We start from the raw sequence: 27,998 nt of genomic DNA on the forward strand, positions 1-27,998 counted from the left end.
GCATTCATTTAATTCAAGACAGTAATAATGATGATCCCATTAATTAAACAAACCTGGTTCTTGGAACGCCCAACTCCCATCAGCCCCAAGCTATTATTGCCTGTTTGAGTGAGACGGGAGCTGCAGTCAACCTGTGGAGGCTCCGAGCCCTGCCACATAAAAGTACCCCATTTCAACAATTTTTTCACCTGATCATTTCAAAGCTATTAGCAGTCCTCTTAAACTTATCCTTCTGAGAGGAAAACCCCTTTCCTTCAACCTGTAATATACAAAGCATCGCGATACGTATTTTACATATTACATACATATTTTAATTTAAACAAAATTATGTTGCGTGTTTTCATTCCCATATTTCTACACGAGTAAACAGCATTCATCTTTTCTTTTTTTCAGTCTTTGTTTTCAGTAGGAACAGAGGTCACGTTTCCCCTTTTCCCACCGCACCTTGATTCTCCTTTTCAAGTAGCCCGATACCTGCGGAACTACATCTCCCAGCATGCAACTGGTGGCAGGGGGGTGCTGCTGCGTAGCAGCCTCCAGCCAATAGCCACACCAGAACCCCTATCCTGCACATGCGCAGTGGCGCCCACGCGCCCACGCCGCCTCGGAGGGGTCCCGGGCATCATGGCGGAGCCGGAGGTCTCATCGCAAGCTAGCCGGGCCCCGCAGGCTAGCGCTCCCTCCGTCTCCACAGTGTCTGCGGCGACGGCTCCGCCGGTAGTGGGAGGAGGCGGAGCCGGAGGAAGCAGCAGCGATCCGGTTCGCCCGGGGTTGAGCCAGCAGCAGCGCGCGAGCCAGCGTAAGGCGCATGCGCGGAGCTTCCCGCGGGCAAAGAAGCTGGAAAAGCTAGGGGTGTTCTCAGCCTGCAAGGTACGGGGGCCCGGAGGGATCAAAAGACTGGGAATTCCTCCCGGCTACGTGGTCCAGCCATAGCTGCATCCTTTCTCTAGACCAGAAAAGATGTTGCAGACATAGAAGCTGTATCTGTTTGTCCGGGATGTTCGTTTACGTTTTTAATAGCCCATACCCCGGAATTCTATGGGCAAACGGCAACAGTTGGAAATAAAATGTTTTTGGATGTAAGGAGCTGCCTAACAAACCATATGGTCCACATTGTCTGCTCTGATTTTCTGGTAATGGGCCTCCGTGGTTTAAGGCAAGGTCTTTTGGATGATGCCTGCCTGAAATCTATTGCCTGTTGATGCCAGGGAGTGAACCTGGAATCTTCTGTTTATTATATTTTGCTCAGCTATAGCCCCATTTTAAAAATAACAATACAGTAATTATTATAATATGCATGTTTAAAAAACAATCATGAAATGAATCTTGAAATATGTAGTATCTCTAGCTCAGTTGGTAGAGTGTGATACTTTTAATCTCAGGGTTATGAGTTTGAGCCCCACGTTGAGCAAAAGATTCCTGCATTGCAAGGGGTTGAATTAAATGATTCTTGTTTTCCCTTCCAACTCTTCTAAAGCCTTGTATCTGCCCCACCTGAAAGAGCAGTACTGAGCTTTATGGCAGGAAGCATGCCGTTGGTCATAGCTGTTAATTCTAATCATGAAATGCATCTCCACAAAAAGTGAAGCTATTGCAGCACTTCCAATTGTGGTCAGTGCTATTCTAAATCATGAGTGGCCCCACTGAAGTTAATGGGCATGACTGACTAAGAGTCATTAATTTCAGTAGGTCTACTCTTGAGTAGGAATAGCATTGGATGCAACCCATTATGCCTGATCTAGTACTAAATATGTGGATGAATCAAAGGAAATCAGTATCTGGAGCTTGGTAATTGTGAGTGATGAAATAGAACTTGGCTTTTTCAGCTTCCCACTTCTGGTAGTTGTGCATCTCTGCTCAAGGATTCCTGTGTCCCTTTTCTGCAGTCAGGCAGATGAAGTCATTCCCACTGTATCTTTGCAAACCTCCTTTTGCAGTCATTTGCAGCAGCATAGTGATATGTGTGGGAAGCGACTGTGCATTCCGTAACAGGCACCACATAGCATGGCTCTGTTCTGCCTTAAAACAATGAGGGAACCGATTAAGTTGCATAAACATTTTTGCATCCCCCCCTCCCCATTTTTAGTGGCTGTGATTTTATGGGAAGCAAAAATGGACACAGAAAGAGGGAGGAAACACATTCCCATTGCCTTGTCCACCTGAGCCAACTCTCCTCTGTGCTGCGGCAGTTCAGCACACTGAAGCGGCAAGTGTCTGCTCAGACGCTCATCCAAGTATATAGGTCCTGCCTGTCTGCACTGTGTTGCTGTCTGTGGGGTGCATGCTGCACCTGCCAAAGCACATTCTGGCACAACTGGAGTCTGATAGGGGCTTCAGAGAGATGCCATTGCATCTCTGTTTACTCACACTGGTCTCAATAAATAGTCAAATCTGACTAGCTCTATGATACGTCATCATGTCTGCAGCAATAAATTTCTGATTGGATAGGATCTCGCAGTGAAGGGAAAAGAGGTACTGGTAGCTCTGTACGTTAAATAAAAAATTTTTAAAATGGTGCAGAAGCAGATCAGTAGAACAATGGGTGTAAACAGCCAGGAAAAATGAAGCCAAAAGGGGGTGAAGTTTGGTGTGTTTCCCCCGAAACCCAATCCAGGGTACATTTCACATCCCTTGAAAGCACCTTTTCTTTTTGCCTTAAACATGCCTGAGTGAAAATTCAGCATGGCTCTGCTTTTATTAAAGCAGCTTTTTACCTGTAACATATTAGTTATGGTGTTCATGGATGTGAGCGTTGTCCCAGTTTTTTCTACACATAGCAGCCTTGCTCTCTCTCTCTTTTTCTCCCCACTCCTCCAGGCTAATGACTCTTGCAAATGCAATGGGTGGAAGAACCCAAACCCTCCCACAGCCCCCCGTATGGACCTGCAGCAGACGGTCACCAACCTCAGCGAGCCCTGCCGTAGCTGTGGGCACACGCTAGGTAACTCAGCAAGCCTCTCTCTCTCTCAGGCTGTTTTATTCTCAGCCCAGGTGAAGGCACTTTGGAGTCGGGAAGTGGACTTCCCCATCAAGTCTGCCACCAGCAGAATTGATGCTGTACTGTGAAAAATGCCCTTCTGCTCTGCCATATATAAAGCATCCTTTATTAGTTGCTTCAGACATCTGGTGGAAACATGTTTTTGCCCAGGCTTTCCCTGACCCATAAGATTGGATCCTGTTACTTCTGAATGCCTTATTTTGGCTGTTCCTACTTTTATTTGTTTATTAGTATTTATTTTGACAGTTTATATACAGTACTGCTTAGTTATGATTGTCTCTAAGCAGTGTACGGAAAACCTTCTCTTTAAAAAAGCGGCAGAGACCGTGTCCCTGCTCGCTTTGCCCACCAATCCCACTTACTTTCCCCAAGGTGTGCAAAATCCCCACTCCTCCACCATCACCCCACTATCCTTATGATGAACTGCTACGTGACAGCACCCTTACATTTGTATTATATGTGAAGGTAAAAAAAGAAAGAGCTCCGATTCTTTGGGTGCCAAATTCCATATTGGATATCAGACTTTATTTGGTGGTTATTTAAAAAAAAAATAAAAACAGTTTGTTTCATTTTTATCTCAGTCTGTCTCCATCAAACTCAGGCCAGTGGACGTGGTTCCCCCTATCATTTTATATTCACGACAACCCTATGAAGTACAATGGTACCTCGGGTTACATACTTAATTCGTTGCGGAGGTCCATTCTTAACCTGAAACTGTTCTTAACCTGAAGCAGCACTTTAGCTAATGGGGCCTCACACTGCTGCCGTGCCACTGGAGCCCAATTTCTGTTCTCATCCTGGAGCAAAGTTCTTAACCTGAAGCACTATTTCTGGGTTAGCGGAGTCTGTAACCTGAAGCGTATGTAACCTGAGGTACCACTGTAGGTTAGGATGAGAGGCAGTGACTGACTCAAAAGTCATCCAGTGTGTTTTGTGACTGAACTCACTGCCCTCTGTCCTACTTTAATACTCTGACCACTATACTGTACAACAGGGGTGGACAATGAGTGGTGTTCAAATGTTTGTGTGTATAATCTTTTATGACAGCTATACCCTGTACTTTAGCCAAAAGAAGTCTCTCACAGAGATCATTGCTATTATGGTCCTGGCACCAAAAACTTCTAGGGTGGCCAGGTGCGGTCTTCCAGGCCTTGAGACTCTCCCTTAGGTCACAGCCCTCACCAGTCCTGCTCTACACCCTCCTTGCCTGCTTTGCTTCTCTGAAATGTGATCTTGAATTCTTGAATTCCCTGAGTGGAAGTGTGTGTGTGTATGTTGAAATCTCTGGTTGCTGGCATGTATTGTACTGTACAAAGGTAAGAGTTGCATCCATTGCTTAGATTTCATTTGCCTTTAGTCACACCCACCGCTGGCACATGGCCCCCAGAGTGTTGCCTGCAACGGAATGTGGCCCTCAGGCTGGAGAAGTTTCTAAAACAGAGTTTCCTGAAGTTGGGTCTCCAGCTATTTTTGGACTACAGTTCCCATCATCCCTGACCACTGGTCCTGCTAGCTAGGGATGATGGGAGTTGTAGTCAAAAAAACCCCAGCTGGAGACCCAAGCTTGGGAAACCCTGTTCTAAAAAGACATGACACGTGAAGAAAAGGAAATGGGGGTAGGAGGAGGCCAAAAGGAGTTGTAGTCCAGCAACAGCTGGAGGGCCACAGGTCCCCCTTCCGTCCTGGACAGAATCTTGCACACAGCAGAGCTATATAATGTAGATAAGTCCCACCAGTTGCTAGATAAAGAGAGTGTCTGGATGGTGGCGGGGTGGGAGGTGGATGGATGATGAGCCTTTGTTGTGCTCCATCCCATTTGGGTTAGACCATGACCTGATTTCTCTCACCTGCCCTCAGCTGACCATGTGTCTCACCTGGAGAATGTCTCTGAGGAAGAGATCAATCGGCTTCTGGGGATGGTAGTAGATGTGGAGAACCTTTTCATGTCAGTGCACAAGGAAGAGGACACAGACACCAAGCAAGTTTATTTCTACCTGTTTAAGGTGAGCTCAAAGAGGAATAGTGCATTGCAAAATGTCCATAGTGGTGGTTGGGGGTTTTCTGGTGGGGCGGGTGGTGGGGAGAGCAGAAACCCAGCTGACTACAAGGAAGTTCTCAAGATCTTTTTTTCACATCAGTGCTTTGGTTGTTGGTTTTTTAACTGTATTTTTTTATTTGTTTTCAAGAAATACACACAGAAACAAACACTGTACATATAAGCTTGGAGTAAGTTGATGTTTTATGGATCTGTTGTTGATTTTATCCTTATATTACGACTTGCTGTATTTTTATGAAAATGTAGATTATAAATTTGTAAATGAAATAATAGCAAGAGTGCTCCTAGAATACATAAAGTATAGAAAGGAGACTGCAGCCACCGCCCTTGCAGTGTGTCCATGCAGTTCTGCAGATCAGCTCGGGCGAGTGCTGCTTTTGTTCCAGAGGGTGTGGACTTGCGAAGATGGTTGCATGAGCTTTGTGTCTTGATACCATTTTACATTTGCTCAAGATCCTATGCCTTCCACTCCCCTGCCCCCAACTTTGTTGTTGCTTTGTTTTCCTTGTCATATTAATTCCCATATTTCCTTGTTTGCTCAATTGTGACAAAAGTTGGTTCTGAAATACTAATGCAGAAATAACTGGAGACCAGTGTGGAAAAGTGTGGGAGCATAGGAAGATGTCTTGTGTTGAGCTGGTCCCTGGAGTTTAGCATTGCCTATACCAAGGCTGGGGAGCCTATGGCTTGCCAGTTGGTGTTGGGCTACCATCCGGTCATCTCTGACCATTGGACATGCTAGTTGGGGCTGCTAGGAGTTGGAGCCCAGCAGCACCTGGAGAGCACAGGTTCCCCAGCACTGGCTGGCAGCAGCTCTCTAGTCTTTCCTGGGCCTACCAGGAGATGCCAGGGTTTGAACTTGCGATGCGCTGGCATGGACTTGTTGTGCACCTTAGATGGAAGCCATTCTAAATAGATTGTGGGCATCCCACATACCTTGGAACATCTTAGACAGAACTAGTAAAACCATCTCAAGGAGCTCATGAGCAGGATTTGAAATAGGAGCGACAGAAGGAATAGAAGAATATAGTATCAATGTGTTGGTATAAGAGAGAAAAGGTATTGTACAGCAGGGGGGAGGAATTAAAACATCACGGAAAATGGAGTGGGAAGTCGAGAAAATATAAATTTATTAGGTATTGAAGTATATTTCAAACTTTTGAAAATTCAATAAAAAATTATTACACAAAAAAAACTACAAGGAAATAATGGGTGATTCCCCCCCTTTTTTTTCTTGAAATTGAAACAATTTCTTTCCCCCCTCTCCACAGCTCCTAAGGAAATGCATCCTCCAGATGAGCCGCCCAGTTGTTGAGGGCTCACTTGGAAGCCCCCCTTTCGAAAAACCAAACATTGAACAGGTAAAAAGATGCCTTGAGAGATGTAAAATGCCAGGGTGCTTCTAAAACACATATTTGGCTCCCTGTGCCTAGAAAAGAAAAGGCTGTATTCCCCTCGCAGAGCTACAATTCTCAGAGTAGTTTAATTAATCCCTCTTCACTGGGAACTGTGGGAATGGTTGCTCTGTGAGGGAACTAAGAGGCCTCCTAACAACTTTATAAATCATAATAATTGGGGGGTAGGGCTCGGATGGCAACCAAGTATGCCGGAGACCCCACAGAAGTGTAAGGCTGCTATAGCTCACCTGGCCTTCTGTTCTCCCTCTCAGGGTGTCTTAAACTTTGTGCAGTACAAGTTCAGCCACCTGCCCCCTAAGGAGCGACAGACCATGTTTGAGTTGTCGAAGATGTTCCTTCTGTGCCTAAACTATTGGAAGCTGGAAACGCCGTCTCAGTTCCGCCAGCGCTCACAAAATGACGATGTGGCAACATACAAGGTTAACTACACCAGGTGAGCTGGGGGAAGCAAAGAAAGCGGAGCCCAAGTCTTAACTTGTGTTGGGAAGTTTTTAATGTTTGATGTTTTATTATGTTTTTATATGTGCTGGAAGCCACCCAGAATGGCTGGGGAAACCCAGCTAGGTGGACGAGGTATAAATAAAATAAAATAAACAACTATTATTATTATTAATATTAATATTATTATTAGCAGCAGCAACAACAACAACAGGGCTAATCTCCAATGACTCATTTGCATTGTCAAGTGTGGTTTGGTGACTTACTGATAAAGATGAACGCCTCTGGGCAATTGCATTTCCATATTTCCTGAATAACTACAGCAAAACAACAACTCCTCAGTGCTGCTCAGATGGGAGCCAGAGGTGAAGGGAGGGAGTTGATCCTGCAGCAAGCAGAGTCACTTTTCATTCACCAGTGGAAGAAGTCATAGCGACTGCCCAAACTCTGCTGCCCTAATCATGAACGCTGTAGGAGAGTACAGTTGTACCTCGGCTCCCGAACACCTTGGGAGTCAAATGTTTCGGCTCTTGAACGATTGAAACCCGGAAGTGAGTGTTCTGGTTTTCGAACGTTGTTTTGGAAGCCGGACATCCAACGGGACTTCCACAGCTTCTGATTGGCTGCAGGATTCTGTTCGACTTCTGAGGTACAACTGTATATGGGATGTTCTGACCTCAGCAAATTTTCTTCTCACTCTTGCCACCTACCCCCATTGGCTGATTTTTAAAGAGGGCGTCTGAGATGGCCTGTACTCGTTCTCTACCCAAGACGGTGCTGGATTGGTCCCCTAGTCCACACAGGCAGAGAGGAATGGAGGACTGCATTGATTCAGTTGTATGTCAGGATTCTGCCCATTCACCTGGAGGCATGTGCTCTTGGGGAGGTAGAGGAGGTTTTTGAGGAAACCCAAGTTTGGAAAGAAAATGTTGGGAAACACTGCCGTGACCTAATAATCCCATTTTCCCCTGTTGCGCTAATAAGTCCTCGCTGCCTGTGATACCTCTCTGGCCTTCCCTCACCCTAGGTGGCTGTGCTATTGCCACGTCCCCCAAAGCTGCGACAGCCTCCCACGCTACGAAACCACCCAGGTGTTTGGGCGCAACCTTCTCAAGTCCACTTTCACGGTGACTCGCCGGCAGCTGCTGGAGAAGTTCCGCGTGGAGAAGGACAAGCTGGTACCAGAGAAACGGACCCTCATCCTCACCCACTTCCCCAAGTAAGGCCAGTTCCATGAAGCTACAGGAAAGGGGGCCGTGCAGCTGCAGCAGGTTGTGGTACCATTGTTGGTACCCAATTTAAAATAGGCCCGTTGAAATTAATAGATTTAGTTGGCTACAACACTTTGGGTGCAAAATGGCAGCTCTGAGGAGTCTGAAGGCATATTTCCCTCACAGAGTTACAATTCCCAGAGTTCCTTGGGAAGAGGGGTTGATGGTTAAACTGCTCTGAGAATCGTAGCTCTGTTTAAAGTGGTGTGACACTGACGGGGTGCTAACTATAAGGGGCTCTGGGTGCCCGAGCACCCACAAAATTGTTGTGAGTGCTCAGCACCCACACTGCAGGACCCCCAACACAACATTTGGTGCCTTGGAAAGCACCGGAAGTCATGTCCGAGGTCTCATAACCTGACCTCTGGTGCCACCAGAAGTCAGGTTCCAAGGCCAGGGGGTGCACATGATGTCATGTCGCAGCATGACATCATGGGCACCCATAACCTGGGGTCCAAGTCAGCTCCCCTGGGCACTAATATAAATGTACACCACAGATGAGGCCTAAATCTGGTGTAGGGTTGGCCAGTCCCAATTTCTCATTCACTTTCATGATACTTTGGCTCCAGCTCATCCATGGGATTATTCTTTGGTGACTTGGTGTCCTCTTTTGACACCAAGTCAAAAGATGTGAGAATGGAGGCTTGAGGGAGACTCACTCACAGCTACATAAGGTTGAGCATCGTCTCCATTTTTAAAAGGTGGGGGTTTTAACCCAGCTGGGATTTGTGGGACGCAGGTGGCGCTGTGGGTTAAACCACTGAGCCTAGGGCTTGCCAATCAGAAGGTCGGCGACTCGAATTCCCGCGACGGGGTGAGCTCCGGTTGCGCGATCCCTGCTCCTGCCAACCTAGCAGTTCGAAAGCACGTCAAAGTGCAATTAGATAAATAGGTACTGCTCCGGTGGGAAGGTAAACGGCCTTTCCGTGTGCTGCTCTGGTTCGCCAGAAGTGGCTTAGACATGCTGGCCACATGACCTGGAAGCTGTACACCAGCTCCCTCAGCCAGTAAAGTGAGATGAGCACCACAACCCCAGAGTCAGTCACGACTGGACCTACTGGTCAGGGGTCCCTTTACCTTTACCTGAAGCTTAAAGACTCCGCCCCCACTGCATTGACACTGGGGTTCATGAGACTCCTATATATGTTTTGCCCTGCTGATTTCCCTCCATTTCTCTCTACCCAGGTTTCTATCAATGCTCGAGGAAGAAATCTATGGGGAGAGCTCACCAATCTGGGAGGCCGACTTTACTATGCCAGCGTCAGAAGGAACCCCACTCGTTCCCCGGCCAGGTATGTATCTCTTGGAACCCTTTTTTAGCAGCCGCCTTCCTCATGCAAATCTGTGACACAGCCTTACACTGGTCAGCTCTGACTTGCAGGAGCTCCCCAAAGTGTCAGGCAGGGGTCTTGCGCAGTCTTGCTACCCAAGGTTGTTTTAAATGGTGGTTTGTACGTGGGGCCTGCTGCAATCAAAAAGGGGGGAAAAACCTGTAGGTCTGCTCTGACTAGGGCTGGTATTGGCTACAACCCATAAATTCCTAATCAACTTTCTACTGATTGGGCTGTGTGGATTGGGCTCTCTGTTCCCTATTCATTTTGTCTCAAGATCCTGAACATCCACATTACAGCAGTCCAATAAGCGTTTATAAATGACCATTGTGGGTTTAGCTTTCTTTAAAGATCCAGTCATACTCCTAGCACTGTAGGAGTTCCTGAAGCACTCAAAGCTGATGGTCCTTAGACAGGCACCCGAAGGTACCATGACTGGAGATGGTTGCAATTCAGCACTTGTGGGTGGGTGCTTTCTAAACCTCAGTAAAAAGGGGTAACCCATGCATGCCACCCTGAGCCCCTTAAAATGGGATAAAAATAAAGGTATTACAGTATAAGTTGGCTGCTTGTTGTGGCTATATGTTATGTACCTGAGGCAGGTATGGGTGGGTCAGACAATTCCTCCTTCATTTTCTGTTGCAGCTGCTTCGTCTCTTAATAGGGCTGTGTGTTCTTGTTTTTTCCCCATGCAGCAATCAGCACCGTTCCTGCAGCCAGCACTCCTCTCTTCAGCAAATCTCTGAGCTGCAGTTCCTCCTTGGCTTCCATTAACCTGGATGGCAGCTCATTGGATTCTGTGCCAGGTAAAGCCTGTAGTGTAGACGTGTCTGGAGAATGTCCAAGCCAAACATCTTCAGCGAAGGGCTTAATAATAAGCCCTTGCTAGGAGACATCTGTTTTTCCCTTTGCAAAAGTGTTTCTTGAACAACCAGCCAAGAGTTTTGCAAACTCAGAAGGTTTTGTACTGAATTAAAAGCCGTTGGTTCATCCCTAGCCTCCTTGAGCCTGGGGGCACAGCTGGAAATCCAAGAAACATGAAAATAAATCCTGCTAGATCAGGAAAACGACCCATCTAGTCTAGCATTCTGTTCTCACAGTGGCCAACTAATAATAATAAGAAGAATAAGAATTTATTATTTATACCCCGCCCATCTGGCTGAGTTTCCCCAGCCACTCTGGGCGGCTCCCAATCAAGTGTTAAAAACAATACAGCGTTAAATATTAAAAACTTCCCTGAACAGGGCTGCCTTCAGATGTCTTTTAAAGATAGGATAGCTGGTTATTTCCTTCACATCTGAAGGGAGGGTGTTCCACAGGGTGGGCGCCACTACTGAGAAGGCCCTCTGCCTGGTTCCCTGTAACCTCACTTCTTGCAATGAGGGAACCGCCAGAAGGCCCTCGGCGCTGGAGCTCAGTGTCCGGGCTGAACGATGGGGGTGGAGACACTCCTTCAGGTATACAGGACCAAGATGCCTTTGCGAAGCCTGCATGGACAAATTGAGTGCAACAGCACTCCACACTTGAAGATTCCCAGTAACCAGCATTCAGAAGCATACTGCCTCCAGCTAGTTGTGAAATACCCATTTTGCAGAAGAAAAACTGGGGATGCTCAGAAGCCACCTACCCACTCTCCAGTGAGAGGCAAACCACCAACACGCTCCAAATAAATAAAACACAGACAAAAGAAAACAGGCAACAGATAAGACCCCCAACCAAAAAACCCTCCTTTTTATAAATATAGATAAAGAAACATTGGGAAGGGGGCCTTGGTAGGCAGCATCTAAGGGAGCTGTGGTGCCCATGAGGGCCAGGTTTTGGAACCCAGCTCCACAAGTATTGTTTTACTCGCAATCCATTCATAAGCTATATTTAACCGCGTCTTAAATTTGACACTGCAGCTCAAAGCCACCTGTCACGTAGGAGTAAAACTCAGAATCAGATTTATGCATATGGTGTTTGTTAAAAAAGAGTGAGAAGTTAACGTTTCTGGGAGTTACATCAATCACTTCAGCCTACTATAATTTTTTTGGCATAGGCGTAGATAGAGCCTGAGGCCTCATACCTTTTCCCTGTTGCACAGGTGAGAAGAGGAAGCTTCCAGAGAGCTTGACGCTGGAGGATGCGAAGCGGATTCGCGTGCTGGGTGACATCCCAATGGAGCTCGTAAACGAAGTGATGTTGACTATCACAGATCCAGCAGCCATGCTGGGACCTGAGGTATGGCAAGCAGGAGGGGCATAAAGGAGTGGATATTCACCAACTTTTGGGGAATCAATTTTTAGTCTGAGGGACACGGTCTTTTGGGGGGCAACATTTCAGGTTTCATAGGCCGCTGCTGGCCAGGGCCAAAGGCAAAAGTGAGCAGATCAGTGAATGTAAATTTTACCTTTGTGAGCAGGCTAGTTTTTTGCCTGCACTCAACTCACTCCTCTTTATCCTCCATGCCAGAAAGCTAAGGGGCATTCATTGACACATTCCAGCCAGACAAAAGACATCTGAGAAGGGTGCAGGCCCCTCAGCAAGGGGTGTGGCCTGGGGAGAGTCTGTGTGGCTAATAGAAAGGCTTAGTAAGGCACATTTGGCACAGAATACAGCAAAACAATCTCAGCAGTTGTCACGCTAATTGTATGGTTCAGTTCCAGCCCGTTGCGTGAACCCAAGCAGATCTTCAGCCCCAAGTGCTCATGGAACTTTAGGGAGAGACTTCCTGGGTTGAGACACATGAAATAACATTATCTTCAACTAGTGTTTTTTTGGTTAAAAACAACAAGGAGAGGTTCTGCTCCTCGTACACCAGCATGGTGTAGTGGTTAAGAGCGGTGGACTCGTAATCTGGTGAACCGGGTTCGATTCCCCCCTCTTCCACATGCAGCTGCTGGGTGACCTTGGGCTAGTCACACTTCACTGAAGTCTCTCAGCCTCACTCACCTCACAGAGTGTTTGTTGTGGGGGAGGAAGGGAAAGGAGATTGTTATCCGCTTTGAGACTCCTTAAGGGGAGTGAAAGGCGGAATATCAAGTCCAAACTCTTCTTCTTCATCATCGTCATCATCATCATACGTGGAGGAAAGTACCTAAACCTAAGAATGATAATACACACACAAAGGAAAGAGTGTAGTATAATGAAACAGAAAAAACATATCAAGCATTCCTTGGCTAATTAAAGCTTGGTGTTGGCTTCGATTTGCATTCCAGTCCACATACACTTCCCAAAGATTCAAGGAAAACAATTTTCTCTGACCTTATCTTCCTTTAATTAGTTTGTGACGCCTTCCAAGTTGTTTTTTTCCAGGTAGGCAAAGCCATGAGTCAGGTCACAAGTTAATCCCCTCATCCACAGATCACATACAGGTTTCAATTTTTTTAAAATTTAATATAATGGTCCATATCCTTCAGACCTTGCATGTTAGCATTAACGAGTTCTGCCAGTGTTCTGTTTTTCCTTCGCTCCCAGACCAGCCTGCTCTCCGCCAATGCAGCCCGGGATGAGACAGCCCGCCTAGAGGAGCGCCGCGGCATCATTGAATTCCATGTCATCGGCAACTCGCTCTCGCAGAAATCCAACAAGAAGATTCTCATGTGGCTGGTTGGGCTGCAGAATGTATTTTCACACCAGCTGCCTCGAATGCCCAAGGAGTACATTACCCGTCTGGTTTTTGATCCGTAAGTTGAGCAACGGCCCTGGTTCGTCAATGGTTGCGGGTAGGAACAGGTGTGTCATAAGACAGGTGCTGTATTAACACCACAACACTAAACCCCCCCTCCAACCCTGAGTCTTTAGAATTGGGAAAACTTAAAAATCAGTGCAGATTTATCAAGTAAAGACTCGAAGAATATGAACGTAGGGACTTGTTTCCAGAACTTTCAACAAAAGGTTTGCCGCCAAATTAGGATGTGAGCTGAGCCTCTGTTCAACAGCTTAGTTCAGTGGTTTTCAACCAGTGTGCCATGGCCCCCTGGGGTGCCTTGAATGATGGTCAGGGGTGTCGCGAGCAACACTGGCCTCTGTGCCTCTTTCCTTCCCTCCCTCCTCTGATGCCCTCTTGCATCTCCCAAAGGCTTGCACAGCAGTTCGTTGCAGCAGCCCTGGCTACAAGCTCCCCAGATGAACAGTGCCTCTGGGGCTGGCCAGGGGGTGCTTCCCAGGCCCCTGTGGGGCAGTGTGAGGAGGCCTCTCTCCTTGGGGCAGGGTGGGCAGCTCAGACCAGGGAAGCACCCCCCAGACCAGGGGCGGCAGCTGCGGCTACCCAGAGGACTCCTGGGGGGGAGGGGAAAGGATGCTGAGGGAACCCTCCACAAGGGAGGGGTGAAGGACTACCAGCTCTGCAGGCAAGGGGTGCCAGAACAGGGCTGATGAGCCCCACTGTTCGGTGCCGCAGAAAGAATGTACAGTGGTACCTCTGGTTGCAAACGGGATCCGTTCTGGAGGCCCATTCGCAACCTGAACAGAACGCAACCTGCGGGTCGCGATTCGCCGCTTCTGCACATGTGCGTGGTGTCATTTTGTGTGTCTGCTTGTGCGGGAGCGGCGAAACCCGGAAGTAACCCATTCCATTACTTCCGGGTCGCCGCAGGACGCAACCTGAAGCAAACGTAACATGAGGTATGACTAGTTGGTCAAGGGAGCCGTGGACTCAAAAAGGCTGAAAACCTCTTGCTTAGTCTCTTCTTTCCCCCTCGCTGTACTGTGCAATATCGTTTGTAAGTACAGTGGTACCTTGGGTTACATACGCTTCAGGTTACATACGCTTCAGGTTACAGACTCCGCTACCCCAGAAATAGTATCTCGGGTTAAGAACTTTGCTTCAGTAACTCTTTTTGTAACTCTTTACTTTTGTAACTCTTTTTGAAACTCTAATAAATATCATTTAAAAAAAAAAAAGAACTTTGCTTCAGGATGAGAACAGAAATCGTGCGGCGGCACAGCAGCAGCAGTGGGAGGCCCCATTAGCTAAAGTGGTGCTTCAGGTTAAGAACAGTTTCAGGTTAAGAACGGACCTCCAGAACGAATTAAGTACGTAACCAGAGGTACCACTGTAAGTTGGCCGGACACAGTTCCGTCGCAGCATTCTGTGGTTGACACTTCCCGCTGAAACGCCACCTGATTGACAGAAGAAAACCATGCTTAAACAGAAAAAATAATTCACAATTCCTTTCTTTTAGTGTTCAGCACAATATATAGCCCAACGCCCAACACTGCTGTTTCCATCTTGACAAAAAGGCTATTTTTAGGTGTTAGAGCAGGGATGAGGACTCACCATGGCCCCAAGTGGTCAGGAGCAGTAGGGAGTTGCTGAGAGCATCTCGATGGCCACTGGTTCCCCATCCCTATGTTAGAATGCTTGCGAACATTTTGCAGCAGCTCACTTTTCCTGGGTTGTAGGCAGAGGTGGCCTGCAGGTTTGTTGTGCCATACTGCCAGCGGTGCCTCTCCTGTCTATTCTGATAAAAGGACAGAGGGTTTATCCGCGTTCAGGCTTAACCTTGTGTAACAATCATTCCTGCCTCCCTGGATAATTTCAGTTTGTTCAGGTGAAACAGGGAGAACAAAATAAGATCCCTCAAATTTCTAGGATTCTACAAGAGAAGCTCGGACTGTTAAAAGTGTGGGGGGGGGATTGTTTGCAGATTACAGGCAGTCACTGTTTGTTTGTTTGTTTGATTTATATGCCACCTTTTTCCTCCAAGGAGCTCAAGGTGGTGTCCATTCTTCTCCCCCTCCTCATCTAGTCCCCACAACAACCTTGTGAGGTAGGTTAGGCAGAGAGGCAGTGACTGGCCCAAGGTGAGCTTCATGGCCAAGTGGGGGTTTTGAACCCTGGTCTCCCACGTCCTAGTCTAATGCTCTGGCCACTATGCAACACTGCTGTATATCCCTTTATTCAATTCAGTCCAGGAAAGGTATAGAGTGGGATGAGAGAATAATGATGCTCAGCATTCACCTCATAGGAATATAGGAAGCTGTCTTATACGGTGCTGAATCAGTCTGTAGGCCCATTTTGCCCAGAATTAGCTATGCTGGCTGGCAGCAGCTCTCCCAATATTTCAGACAAGAAATCTTTCCTAGCCCTAGCTGGTGATGCTTGGGTTTGAGCCTGGGGCCTTCTGCACGCAGAACAGATGCCGTGCCTCTGAGCTTACGGCTCCTCTGCAGTCCAGACACTTCCATTCATTGCTCTGCTTTTCTTCACAGCAAACACAAGACTCTGGCACTGATCAAAGATGGCCGGGTGATCGGCGGCATCTGCTTCCGAATGTTCCCTACCCAGGGGTTCACAGAGATTGTCTTCTGTGCTGTGACGTCCAATGAGCAAGTCAAGGTAGGGTTGCTGGAGGTGGATTGTGTTACGATGTGGGGTGGGTGTGTTTGTGTTATGTGTATGTGTGATTCTACCTGGCCAGGAAGGGCAGTAGCCCAGGGCAAGGGGTGGAATTGAGCTCTGCGGTAGCATTTGAGTTCCTGCAGTCGATCGTAAACAAGTGCAAAGCATCCAGAAAAGTGAGGGCAAATTTAGAAATCATTCACCATCCCCGCCCCCTCTAACTATATTGCTGTCGGTGTTAATAAAGAAGTTGCTCTGTGAATGGAGGGCATATTGGGCAGGAATATGGGGAAAGGGATAGGCCAGAAATGGGTTCCTTCAAATTATTAGTATTATTATTACTATTTATTTATTTATTTATTTATTTATATAGCTTTTAGAAGACATCTGAAGACGGCCCCATCTAGGGAAGCTTTTTAATGTTTTATTATGTTTTTATATGTGCTGGAAGCCACTCAGAGTGGCTGGGGCAAACCTAGTTAGATGGGCGGGGTACAAATAATGAAGTTATTATGATGATAATTTCATTCCAGAGGACTCCTGAATTATCCAAAAAAATGGTTGGGGTGTGTGTGTGTTTAAATGTCCCGCTCAAGTAAACCACACTGCACTTATATGCAGGTTGCGTCTACATACCCGTACAACTGGGACCTGCAGCTTACTGTGTGGCATTCTGCTGTTCAGGATTCCACTCCTTATCCCTTCCTGGTTTTCTTTCCCCAATAGAAAGCATTACTCAGATTATTGCTCAGAAGTATTGCTTTTAGCATGCTCAGTCCACACTGAACTGTTTCCTATCCCGTTCAAGTTTGATAGGTATGTATCTGTCTACCTATTATACTGATACCTCACTTTAGATTCTTAATGCCAGAAGAATAGTAATTTAATTTCCTCAGAATTTTAAAATTTCCCCCTCAGAATTAATTAAAAATCAATGGTAATTTAATGTGCCCATGCTTATGGCATTCACTGTTCCATATTTATTACCTCAGAATTGGCCATTACTTACCCCAGAATCAATTTTAAATGGAACTCATTTAATTTTGCCATGCTTAATGATATTCTGTGTCTTCCTGCATGAATCCTCAAGTCATCAGATTCTTTCCCCCCCAGCGGTTTGCCACTCTCATGATTTCCTCATTCCCTCTTATGTCTCTTTGTAGGGTTATGGGACCCACCTGATGAATCACCTGAAAGAATACCACATCAAGCACAGCATCCTGTACTTCCTCACCTATGCTGATGAATATGCCATTGGCTATTTCAAGAAGCAGGTACTACAGCATCACTGATGAAGGTTTATTTAGAGCCAGCTTTTGCCTTCATGGTTCCATAAAGAACTCAGAAGTGCCTCTCCAGTGGTCTCTGTGACAGGACTTGCAGTGAATTTATAATGGTTATTGAAATCTTGTTCATTCTGTTGTTGAACTGAGGCACTGTCAAGCAATTCCTATGAGGTATATTGTCACATGATACTGCTTTGAAACTCAATTTTGTTTGCCAATTGAACTTATTACCGCCTGTAGTTTGATATAATAGGTTGGACCCAGACTTAATCAGTTGTATTTGGTTCATGTTAAAATCAGTGGGACTTAAGTAGTGGCTAATTTGCCCCATTGGTTTCGGTAGGGCAAAAGTATTGTGCAGCTAACTCAGGCCCTATCTGTACTATACATTTAGAGCAGTCACGACTTCCTGGGAACTGTAGTTTGTAAAAGGTGAGAGTTGTTAGAAGACCCCTGAACCCCCTCACAGAGCTACAATTTCTGGAGTTTCTTGAGAAGAGGGATTGAACGTTACAACAGTCTGGGAATGGTAGCTTTGTGAGAGGAATAGGGAGTATCCTAACAAATCTAAACATCCTTAACAAACTACAGTTCCCAGGATTCTTAGGGGGCAGCCATGACAGTTTAAAAGTGGTGTAATACTGCTTTAAATGCATAGTGCAGATGGGGCCTTAGCCTGGTTCCAAGCTGTGGTTATGTTGGCTGCATTGACCGTCTTTTCTGTTAGCTGCTTTTTGGTTTCCTTTTGAGAGAGAGAAGTGGGTGGTTAATATTAAGTGAAATGAGAAAACTGCCACCTGCACCTTTTCATGGCTTGCCTGTGGGATTGGGAAGCTCTTCACAGTTCTGTGCAGAAAGAAGGATCACAGTTGCTCCCCAGAGGATTTTCAACCTAGAACAGAAAGGTGCAAGTCAGGGCTGGCGATTGGGAAGACCCAGTAATTTTTTTGCTTAAAAAAATATTTATGAGGTGCCAGTACTCGTGGTGTTAAAGTGCTGTGGGTACCAACACAAAATGGCTGCCAAGGGCAACAAAAAAAGAGATGCTGATACTCCATACCAGTGAGTTTTTCCACATAAAAGAGCCCGTGTATGTGGGGAGACGAGGCATTCGCTTTGGGGCAGGAGAAGTCCGCAGAGCTTTCAAAAGCAAGTCTTTGAGTCTGCAAATCTCATACATATAGATGTGAGCTTTGATGTGCTCAACATGTACCAGACTAGGTATGCCTTATCGGTTCTCAATGCCAAAGACAGTGTACATTTAAAAAGTGCATGTGTGAGAGACGTTTTCAGTGGCGCAATGCAGAAGGTGGCTGTTTTGCACAGAGCTAATTGAGCATGCTGGAGCCTTGGCTTTTGAGTCAGCATTCCCTCCTCTTCCATCCTCGTAAGGACTAGATACTTCCATTGTGTTGGGGAGGGAAAGAGGGAGCTAGGGTCAAAGCTTTCAGGCGAGAGAAGGGCACCATCTCTGTGCATGAATAGGTTCGTGCTTCTCTTTGCTAAGGTGGTACAGTGGTACCTCGGGTTAAGTACTTAATTCGTTCTGGAGGTCCGTTCTTAACCTGAAACTGTTCTTAACCTGAAGCACCACTTTAGCTAATGGGGCCTCCCGCTGCCGCAGGAGCACGATTTCTGTTCTCATCCTGAAACAAAGTTCTTAACCCGAGGTACTATTTCTGGGTTAGCGAAGTCTGTAACCTGAAGCGTATTTAACCTAAGGTACCATTGTATTATTATTATTATTATTATTATTATTATTATTATTATTATTATTAATTTATTTGTTCTGAAAAATGAATGGGCCTTTTATGTGTGGCCTCCAGGGCTTCTCCAAAGACATCAAAGTCCCCAAGAGCCGATACCTTGGCTATATCAAGGACTATGAGGGAGCCACCTTGATGGAGTGTGAACTGAATCCCCGGATCCCTTACACAGAGCTCTCTCATATCATCAAGAAGCAGAAGGAGGTGAGGAGGTAGAAAAGGAGGGAGGTGAAATGTGCAATTGTGCCCAGAATTCAGTATTCAGAAGGTTACCAGTGGCTGCTTCAAGGAGGGGCTGTAGCTCAGTGGTAGAGCATCTGCCGATGATCTCAAGCTCAGTCCCCAGCATCCCCAGGTGTAGGACTGGGAAGTACCTCTTCTGGAGCCACTACCTGCCAGTGTAGACAGTTCTGAGCTCTATGGACCAATGCTCTCACGCTGTAGATGGCAGTTTCCTGTGTATCCCATCCTGAAGTAGAAATTATTCTGAAACAAAAAACATCACATGCTGTATTTGTGTCGAATTCGGAATGTCGGCAACCCAGAGAAACATGCCTTTTTGATTCTGGCCTGTCGCCCGCCCTCTGCTCTGCAAATACACAAGTTTAACCAGCCCTTCGTTGGGTGATCCATTATGGCCTTTCCCCTGGAGCTGGTCCTGCAGGGGGTGTGCTGTGGGGATGGCAGTCCAAGGTGCATCACCTGCTCTCTTCTCCCTACAGATCATCAAGAAGTTGATAGAGAGGAAGCAGGCCCAGATCCGCAAAGTCTACCCTGGCCTCACTTGCTTCAAGGAAGGTGTTCGGCATATCCCTATCGAAAGCATACCAGGCATCCGTGAGTGCAGCTGGGTGGTAGCTGGGTAGTCTCTGGCAGAGTGAGCATGGCTTGTGGCGTGAATAGTGCTGTGATGGGAGCAACTTCTTCCATGATCTCTGGCAGCTTCCCCCCAATTTGTGGCCTTCCAGGTATTTTGGACCCCAGCTCCCATCAAGGCCTAGCCAATGTCTCCAGTTGTCAAGGATGATGGGAGTTGTAGTCCAGCAACAACCACCAGGTTGGGGAAGGTTGAACCTGGGCGTACCTTTTTCTCACCTTGCACCCCTTCACTGCTTTCAGGCATCAAGGATTGCCGCCACGGCAAGCTTGTTGAAAGGGTTCAGCATAACAAGATGCCCTTGTTATGTTTTTGTAAGAGGATTAGACCCGTGTTTCCTGAACTTGGCTCTCCAGCCGTTTTTGGACTACAACTCCCATCATCCCTAGCTAGCAGGACCAGTGGTCAGGGATGATAGGAACTGTAGTCCAAAAACAGCTGGAGACCCAGGTTTGGGAAACACAATGGATTAGACAAATCCATGGTGGACAAGGCTGCCGATGGCTAGTAGCCACAACGGCTATGTTCTGTGCCACTGTCAGAAGCAGCATTCCTCTGAATGTTGGGAATTGCAGGTGGGCAGGGTGCTGTTGCACTCATGCCCTGCTTGTGGGGTTCCCACAGACATCTGGCTGGCCACTGTGAGAGCAGGACGTTGGACTAGATAGGTCATTGGCCTCATCCAGCAAGGCCCTTTGTACATCCTTGTGAAGGCATGGTGGCAGGTGTCTAGCAGAAGAGGCCAATAATTCTTCTCCCCATTGCCTCCACCATTATGGTGCCAATACTCCTCTGTTCTAAAGAGGTACCTCTTTCAGCGGCCTCTCTCCTCCAGAGAAGACCAACCAAGGAGTGTGTGATATGTCATGGGGGCAGCTGGAGGTAGAGGGCCTTTTGTGATCCCCAGCAGATCCCTAATTTGGGGTCACATTGGCCGTGTTTTGCTTTTTTTAGCTGTGTTTTGTTCTCTTCAGAGTCTGGTCAACAGCCAGGTATAAAACTAGAGAGAATGTTCTCCCCAGGTGACACTGCGGACTCTGGTGCCTTCAGCAAAGGACATCTATTGGGAAGGCGACCTCACCCAGCACTCACTCATCTGGGGTTAGGATAGGAGGAATGCCTGTGTTGTAAGATAAAAGACACAGGGAAATATGAAGCCCCACCCTTAACATATTTTTCCGTGTATAACACACCCTCATGTATAAGAGGACCCCTATTTTTCGAACCCCAAATTAAGAAATCAATGTTGCAGGGGGGAGATCGCCCTGAGTTGTTGAGGTTTTTGGAGGGAGGTCACCCTTCTGTTGTTGGGGAGGTCACTGCGACCAATCGCCCATACACCTTGCTGCACCCGCCAATTGCATGCCACAGCCCCTGCAAGCCTCACTGCAGCCACAGATCGCACACCCATTCTCTGCAGCTGCACCCAATCGCCCGCATGCCCGCAACCCCCTCTCTGCATTCACTATCCATATACAAGAGGGCCCCCAATTTTTGCCCAATTTTTTTAAAAAGCAAAATACATTATCTTCTACGTGTACAAATGTGGTGTTTTTACAAATTGACTCCAGCACTGTGGGGACTGCTGCTTGCTTGCTTGCTTGTTTCTGAGCTGGTCCTGGGTCATTTGTTACTTTTGCAGTGATATGGGGACTCTCCTTCTTTTCCAGGAGAGACGGGATGGAAGCCCTTGGGGAAGGAGAAAGGGTAAGTAGTGTGGCAATTTTCTTGTTCTCCCCCTCGCAATACTTCCTCTCTCTTGCAGCAGCAACAAGATCTTGGTCCTACCTTAAGAGAGTCATTCAAATCTCTCTTATTAGCTGATGTTGTAGACTGTGAATTTCTCTTGCAGGAAGGAGCTCAGGGATCCTGACCAGCTGTATACAACCTTGAAAAACCTCCTAGCGCAAATCAAGGTGACTTGTCTGAATGACAGTTTGGTGGGGTGGGGCGGTGCAGGGAGTTGGTGGTGCAAGCAAGATTTCTCCAGCTGATGTAGTGGAGAAATAGTTGCATGTTACAGTCCTAGTTTCTCGGTATTGCCCAACCCACACATAACTGGGGAAAGATATCCTTACCCAGCCCAGCTTCAGAATATGTTGGCATTTTTGGTTTGTGTGTAACAGGGGTGACAAACTGAATCTGGTTCAGAGAACTGAATCCCTAATTCCCCTGCCCACCAGCAGGCTAGCTTTGAAAAGGTGGGTGGGAGTGTTCACCTGTCAATCACCTGACATCAGGTGATTGACACACCTTCCCAAAGTTCGAAAGGCATCGCTGTAAGTGTGCATCAGCTGGTCGGTAGTTACAGCAACTGCCTTTGAAGATACACTTGGAGCACACCTTCAGAGGAGCTCACTGCAGCAGCCTGCAGAAGAAAGAATCGTGCATTCAAAGGAAGCAGTTTGGATCAAAACCACTTCTTCCGTGGGCTGGGGAAGGACCAAATTGGACTCGATAATTAGGCTCCTGTGCTGGAGGTTTTCTCCAGCTCATGGTGTGAATGGAGGCAGATTGAGGGTGGTGTAAGGGTCTTTTGTTTTACACTCATACAAGTTATGCAAGATGCACTAAATTTTTTTAAAAAGCTGTTTTGTTGTAAATGCAAACTGAAAACTTTTTTCAGGCTCCAGCCCATTTATTGTTTTTCCTAGCTGTTTCTCTGTTCTCAAAAGATCAACCTTGTTTAGCTCACACACGCAAATTTTCACAACAACAACAGCACTTTATGAACTAGAGACCATTTCCAAAATAGATTAAAGACCGTTAAAAAAAAAAAAAAGATCTAAACAGGGAGAATAAAGCTATTCCATTTATTAAAACCGAGGTTCATAATGTGTGCATGCTTTTGAGTTACACAGAACTCTTCCTCTGGCTGGATGTTTAAAAGGGTAAAAGGGGATAAGAGGTTTTTTAAAATGTTTCTGACTGAGGCCTGCCCTCTGCCAACATCACAGTTTCTCTTTTTAATCTTCTTTTAACTTCTAGCCAGAGAACTGTGTTACTTGAAAAGCTTTCACACCATGTTGTGGATCTCAGTTAGTTCTAATAAATGTATTTAATCTCCCTGTTTTGGAAAGGTGGCATTACTGTTCTAGCTAACTGGCTCTTTTTCTCCCTTCTGGCCAGACTCATCCCAGCGCCTGGCCGTTCATGGAACCGGTCAAGAAATCTGAGGCTCCTGACTACTATGAGATCATCCGTTTCCCCATTGGTAGGTAGTTTGACTTGGCCCTTGGTTAGAGGGTTGATCAAAGTAAGGTGGAGTCAGTATGGCTGTTGTGAAAATATTTCAGATGGCAGAATTGATGGAGATTAGTTCCTGGATCATAATTGTGCCACAGGGGTGAGGGGTGTGGATTTCAAATTCCTGAGACTTGGCGCTTTTCTGTTCAATACATTAAAAGAGTTCCTAATTCTGCTAAGGGCAGAAATGAGCTTAGAAAGGTAAATTCAGTGTGATCTTGACATTTTTTGCTGCATTCGCTCGTGTATCTGTGGTTAGGAAGAGGTGGAGACTGTTGTTCATTACATTGCCCCATGTGTAATCCTCCTAGGGATAGATTTCTCCCCCCCAAAAAATCTTCAAAGAGTTTCCTTCTTACAGGAATACAAATTCTCATTTGATGATAGAAAGGCATAAGCACACTACATAACGTTTTTATTGCTGTAAATATTTGCACTATACATTTTAAGCATTATCATACCACTTGAAACAGTTATGGCTTCACCCCCAATGCATCCTGGGAACTGTAGTTAGTAAGGGCTCTAAGAGTTAGTAGGATACCTCTATTCCCCTCATAGAGCTTACCGCTCTCAGAGTGGTTTAACAATCAACTCCTCTTCCCAGAGAACTCTGGGAACTGTAGTTCTCTGAGGGGAATGGAGTCCCGTAACAACTCCCTTAGCTAATTACAGTTCCCAGGACGCCTTGGGGGAAGCTGTTTATAGTTGTATGATACAGCATGTTTGAGAACCAAGGTACCACTGTACCACAAAAAAACAACCCTCAGTGGCAATTATATATAAAAGCAAAATGGTTCCAGTGATAAATGACAAAGCAGTGTTAATGATAACACAAACATCCTGGTGTACTGCTAAGCTAATTGTGATAAAAACCCACTATCTTGATATCAAGCCACGTGCAACAGAATGTGATTAGCAGTTTCCAGCTAGAATCTTTTTTCTTTTTTAAAAATTCTGCTTTGCACTGGTGACGCTTCCTGCACAAGTGACCTTCTCCCCTCCAACCCCCTTGCCTCCTCCCCTGCCTCATCAGACCTCAAGACGATGACGGAGCGGCTCAAGAACCGCTACTACGTCACCAAGAAGCTGTTCATCGCCGACTTGCAGCGCATAATCACCAACTGCCGCGAGTACAACCCCCCCGAGAGCGATTATTGCAAGTGCGCCAACACCCTGGAGAAGTTCTTCTACTTCAAGCTCAAGGAAGGGGGCCTCATCGACAAGTAGCAGCATCTGGGCTTATTCCCCCCCCCCACCTCCGTCCTTCCATCTTGTGGGGACTCTCTTCCGGCTTGTGGCGAACAGCTGGCCGCTTCTCTGCTGCCTTTTGCCGCGTCTCACGCACAAACCGCACCTGGGGTTGGCTGGATAAAAGAGCTTTTCCTTTTACGTGAGGGGGCGTGGGATGCGCACGGGTGCCATCTCTGTTGCATGCTTCTCCTTGCCCCTGAACAGACTGGGATCTGCCATCGGCCCTCTCGAATTTCCGAGCCTTATCACTCCATCCGTTGGGTCTTCCTTCTTAGCAGAGAGCCGTGTGGGAGTAGTCTGGGAGATCACCCCAGAAAAAGATTCTGAAACCTTGCATTATGCATCCGAAACATGTAATGAGGGATGTGAGAAGCCCTCTTCCCCGCCCCCCTTTTTCCTTATATGTCTGTGGGTTTTCTTGTGCTTCCATGTGTTGGGAGAGTTTTTCACCTGCTTGCACTTCATCCTTGCTTTAAGATTCAGCCATTTCTTCTTGACATATGAATGTAGAAAAGGAGCACTTGAGGGGTAGAAGAGGACCAGGAGAGTTGGGGAGACTTTATTACAGACTTCAGCAATAAAGAGGTTTCTTTCCCCACCCCTCTCTTCAAAAGCCATTGATGGGACCATGAAAAACAGAAGCCCTTCTTTTTGTTTTTGGCTAACTCACAACTTCCCACTATCTTGTTTGAATGCTGTTGGCCTGTCCTGTAGAGCTGTGTTTCCCAAACGTGGGTCTCCAGATGTTTTGAAACTACAATTCCCATCATCCCTGACCACTGGTCCTGCCAGCTAGGGATGATGGGAGTTGTAGTCCAAAAACAGCTGGAGACCCACGTTTGGGAAAAGCCCTGCTGTAGAGGAAAGGACCCCTTTTGAACCTTAGGCTAAATTGTGACTGCATTCCACCAGGCAGCTCATTCCGTTTTCACGACTTTCCCCTAAAAGTTCCACTTTATATCTGAATTTTCACCTGACTTAAAAGCCACTTCCAGAACTCTAGTGCAAGTTTAGTGCTCATTTATGTGTAATTTGCTTTGCGGGGGGAAGGGTCTGTTTGCAAATAATGTAGAAATGAGTGCTAAACTTGCCCTATACTTTCCTCTGTGGTTCCAGAAGTGGATATTACATTGTGTGAAAGTGCAAATACAATGTGGAAAGTAAACTTTTAGGAAAACGTTGTGAAAATTGAATGACCTGCCAGGTGAATGCAGCCAGTATATAGCTGCAGGAGGTGGGCAAACAAGAAAAGGGTATGGGGGGGGGGGAATAACCCCCTTGCTCAGTTGCCAGATTTTACCCTCTCAACGCTTACCAAAAGCCTGATACTGGATTGGAACTTTACACCCCACCGCTTGGTGGTGTTAGTAGTAGTAAATTCTCCACATACCACATACCAGACCAGAATTAGCTGTGACCCCTCCCCACTGCTGGACACCCCTGCTTGGCTGTCTGATCACTCTATCCACAACGTGTGACCCATTCCTGATTATTTTCTGTCCTGCACTTACATCCCCACACCTATTTGATCCGCTGCATCTGAGTTTAGTCTTCATCTCTGCACTTACAACTTTTGCACACAGACACTCTCCCTCCCACTCTGTCAAGAGTAGCCAAGCTTTGGTGGGGCAAAATAATCAGGAACACAACTCTGACTCGGTATCAGTGGTGTCAATGATTCCGTCCCTCTCACTGGAGCTCCACCCACCCACCTGCCTGTCTTCAACACACACTTTCCTATGCATTTATCTGTGAGTGTCTGCCATATTTGCTGTTTCTCATGCCTTGGTTTAAAGGAGGTACAGAGAGGGTCTTTGTTTTCTTCTTCTTCTGAAATTGAGGCAGCCAGTTTTGCTGTTAACCAGATACTTTAAAATGATCATGGTGTTCTGATGACTTGCGGTAAGTTGCCAAGTTGGCACAGCCGCTCTCCTCAGGCACCCTATAAATTTTGTGATGCTTAATATCTGTGCCACCATGTGGTGCAACAAAATTATAGCCCAGTTGTTTTTCTCTTGGCCATGAGAGTACAATTGTGAGGACATCAAACGCCCTAAGCCAGGCATGGGGAACCAGGGCCCTCAAGACTTTATTGGACTCCATTTCCCATCAGCCCTAGTCAGCAAAGCCCAAAGGCCAGGGGGCGATGTGAGTTGTAGTTAAACAGCATCTGGAAGCCCCACTCACCCACCCCATATGAAGAATCGCAGGCCTTTGTTGAAATAATTTCTGGGGTCTGGTGGTGAGAAAAACAAATGTGTAACACCCTTTCTCAACCTTGGGTCCCTAGATATTGATGGACTGCAACTCCCATCATTCCTAGCCAGCATGACCAGTGGTCAGGGATAATGAGAGCATCTGGGGACCCAAAGTTGAGAGAGGCTGCCATAGATAATAGTGGCATTTTATTGGTGGCCTGTATATTTAATACAGGAATTGTAAGCTGCCCACCCACACTCACTTTTTCCCTTCCAGCACATGTGTGGGGAACATTTAGCCCCCTCCCATCACCCCCCTCCATTGACTATACTTGCTAGGGCTGATGGGAGTTGTAGTTCAGCAACATCTGAAGGTTCCCCACATTTCAGTAGGTATGGGGTAATGGGAAAGGAGGGTTGGAAAGTTGGGGTGGATGGACAACTAGATTGTGTTCAGTTATCCAGCCTGCTTCAGGGTGATTTGCCCAGGTGGAATATACTCTGTTTTAAGTGCTTGCTGCCAGTGTCATCATTTTGTTGGGGCTGTGTGCGTCTGGTTAACACTTTCCCTGGGGTATTCAGTGTAAAACGTAACCCCCTCAGCTGCAAATTTGAATAAGAAAAAAAGGTTGCTTTGTGAAGTAAGTCAAAGATCTTCCACTTCATCCCAGTCTTTTCCTCCAACCTTGTGCATGCTCATCACCCTTCCTCCTCTCAATTACAGAGGAGTTTTTTGTCCTTTAAGCCTCTGAGGAACCTTATAAAAGGGGCATGGAGAGGGGGGGGGGAAGCATTTGAGTGACGATCCACTTGCCTTCTCTTAAGTGACTGTTGCCTTATGTCCACCACATTTGTGTGCTTAACCTGTACAATTGCAGGGCCTGACTCTACCACTCTGGGCCTTTCAATAATGTTGCCATTCCATTTTTTAAATACATAAAAGGAAAAATAATAATATGTCTGAAATATAAAAGGTGTGTTGCTTTCTTTTTTGACCAACTATTGTAGGTTTTGTTGGGAACTTCACACTTAATAGCGAAGTGATTGCATATGTTTCAGTAGCTCTGGCTTTTTGTACAGCAGGCTTGGTTAAATACCCACATTATTTAATAAGCCAGGGTTTGTTCTTTCTTTTCTAGGTCATCTGCTCATAATTTGTATCCCTAGATCTCAGGGCGGTTCACAACATAAATTACAATGCTAAGGAGAGTCTGCCTGGTCTTTTCCTAGTGTTGACTATAAAATCGCCTGTCATAGCTAGGGCCAATTTGCATATGTAGTTTGCTAAAGGAGAACAGATAGCTTTTTAAAATATTGCTCAAAGAAACAAAACAATTCTGGCACTGATATGTTTCATATTTACATAATGCTGGGGGGACGGGACACACACGTTCTCTATTCTATACTTAATACAATAATGTTAGTGTTTTCACACAGCTACTCAAGATGAGGAAACCTACAGAGGACATGGCTTGTGAGCATTTAGGGCAAATAAATCCATCTTCCACACCATGCATTTGGGATTGGTTCATATCCT

The 27,998-nt window shown here is 46.4% G+C and overlaps 1 protein-coding gene across 1 annotated transcript; it reads left to right on the forward strand.

Annotated features, from left to right (window-relative positions):
* Positions 1–557: 557 nt before the first annotated feature.
* Positions 558–27,434, forward strand: KAT2A (lysine acetyltransferase 2A). Its single transcript, XM_083582747.1, is given in 19 exon segments — positions 558–611; positions 613–870; positions 2,818–2,941; positions 4,856–5,001; positions 6,326–6,415; positions 6,724–6,905; positions 7,938–8,129; positions 9,367–9,473; positions 10,208–10,318; positions 11,596–11,732; positions 12,969–13,177; positions 15,708–15,834; positions 17,001–17,111; positions 18,950–19,093; positions 19,612–19,726; positions 21,437–21,473; positions 21,619–21,682; positions 22,896–22,980; positions 24,046–27,434. Coding segments are annotated over 19 exon segments (2,472 nt in total). The 5' UTR covers positions 558–572; the 3' UTR covers positions 24,240–27,434.
* The last annotated feature ends 564 nt before the right edge of the window (positions 27,435–27,998 follow it).

This window comes from Podarcis filfolensis (assembly GCF_964270895.1).
Source record: "Podarcis filfolensis genome assembly, chromosome: 13".
NCBI classification, from domain to species: Eukaryota; Metazoa; Chordata; class Lepidosauria; order Squamata; family Lacertidae; genus Podarcis; species Podarcis filfolensis.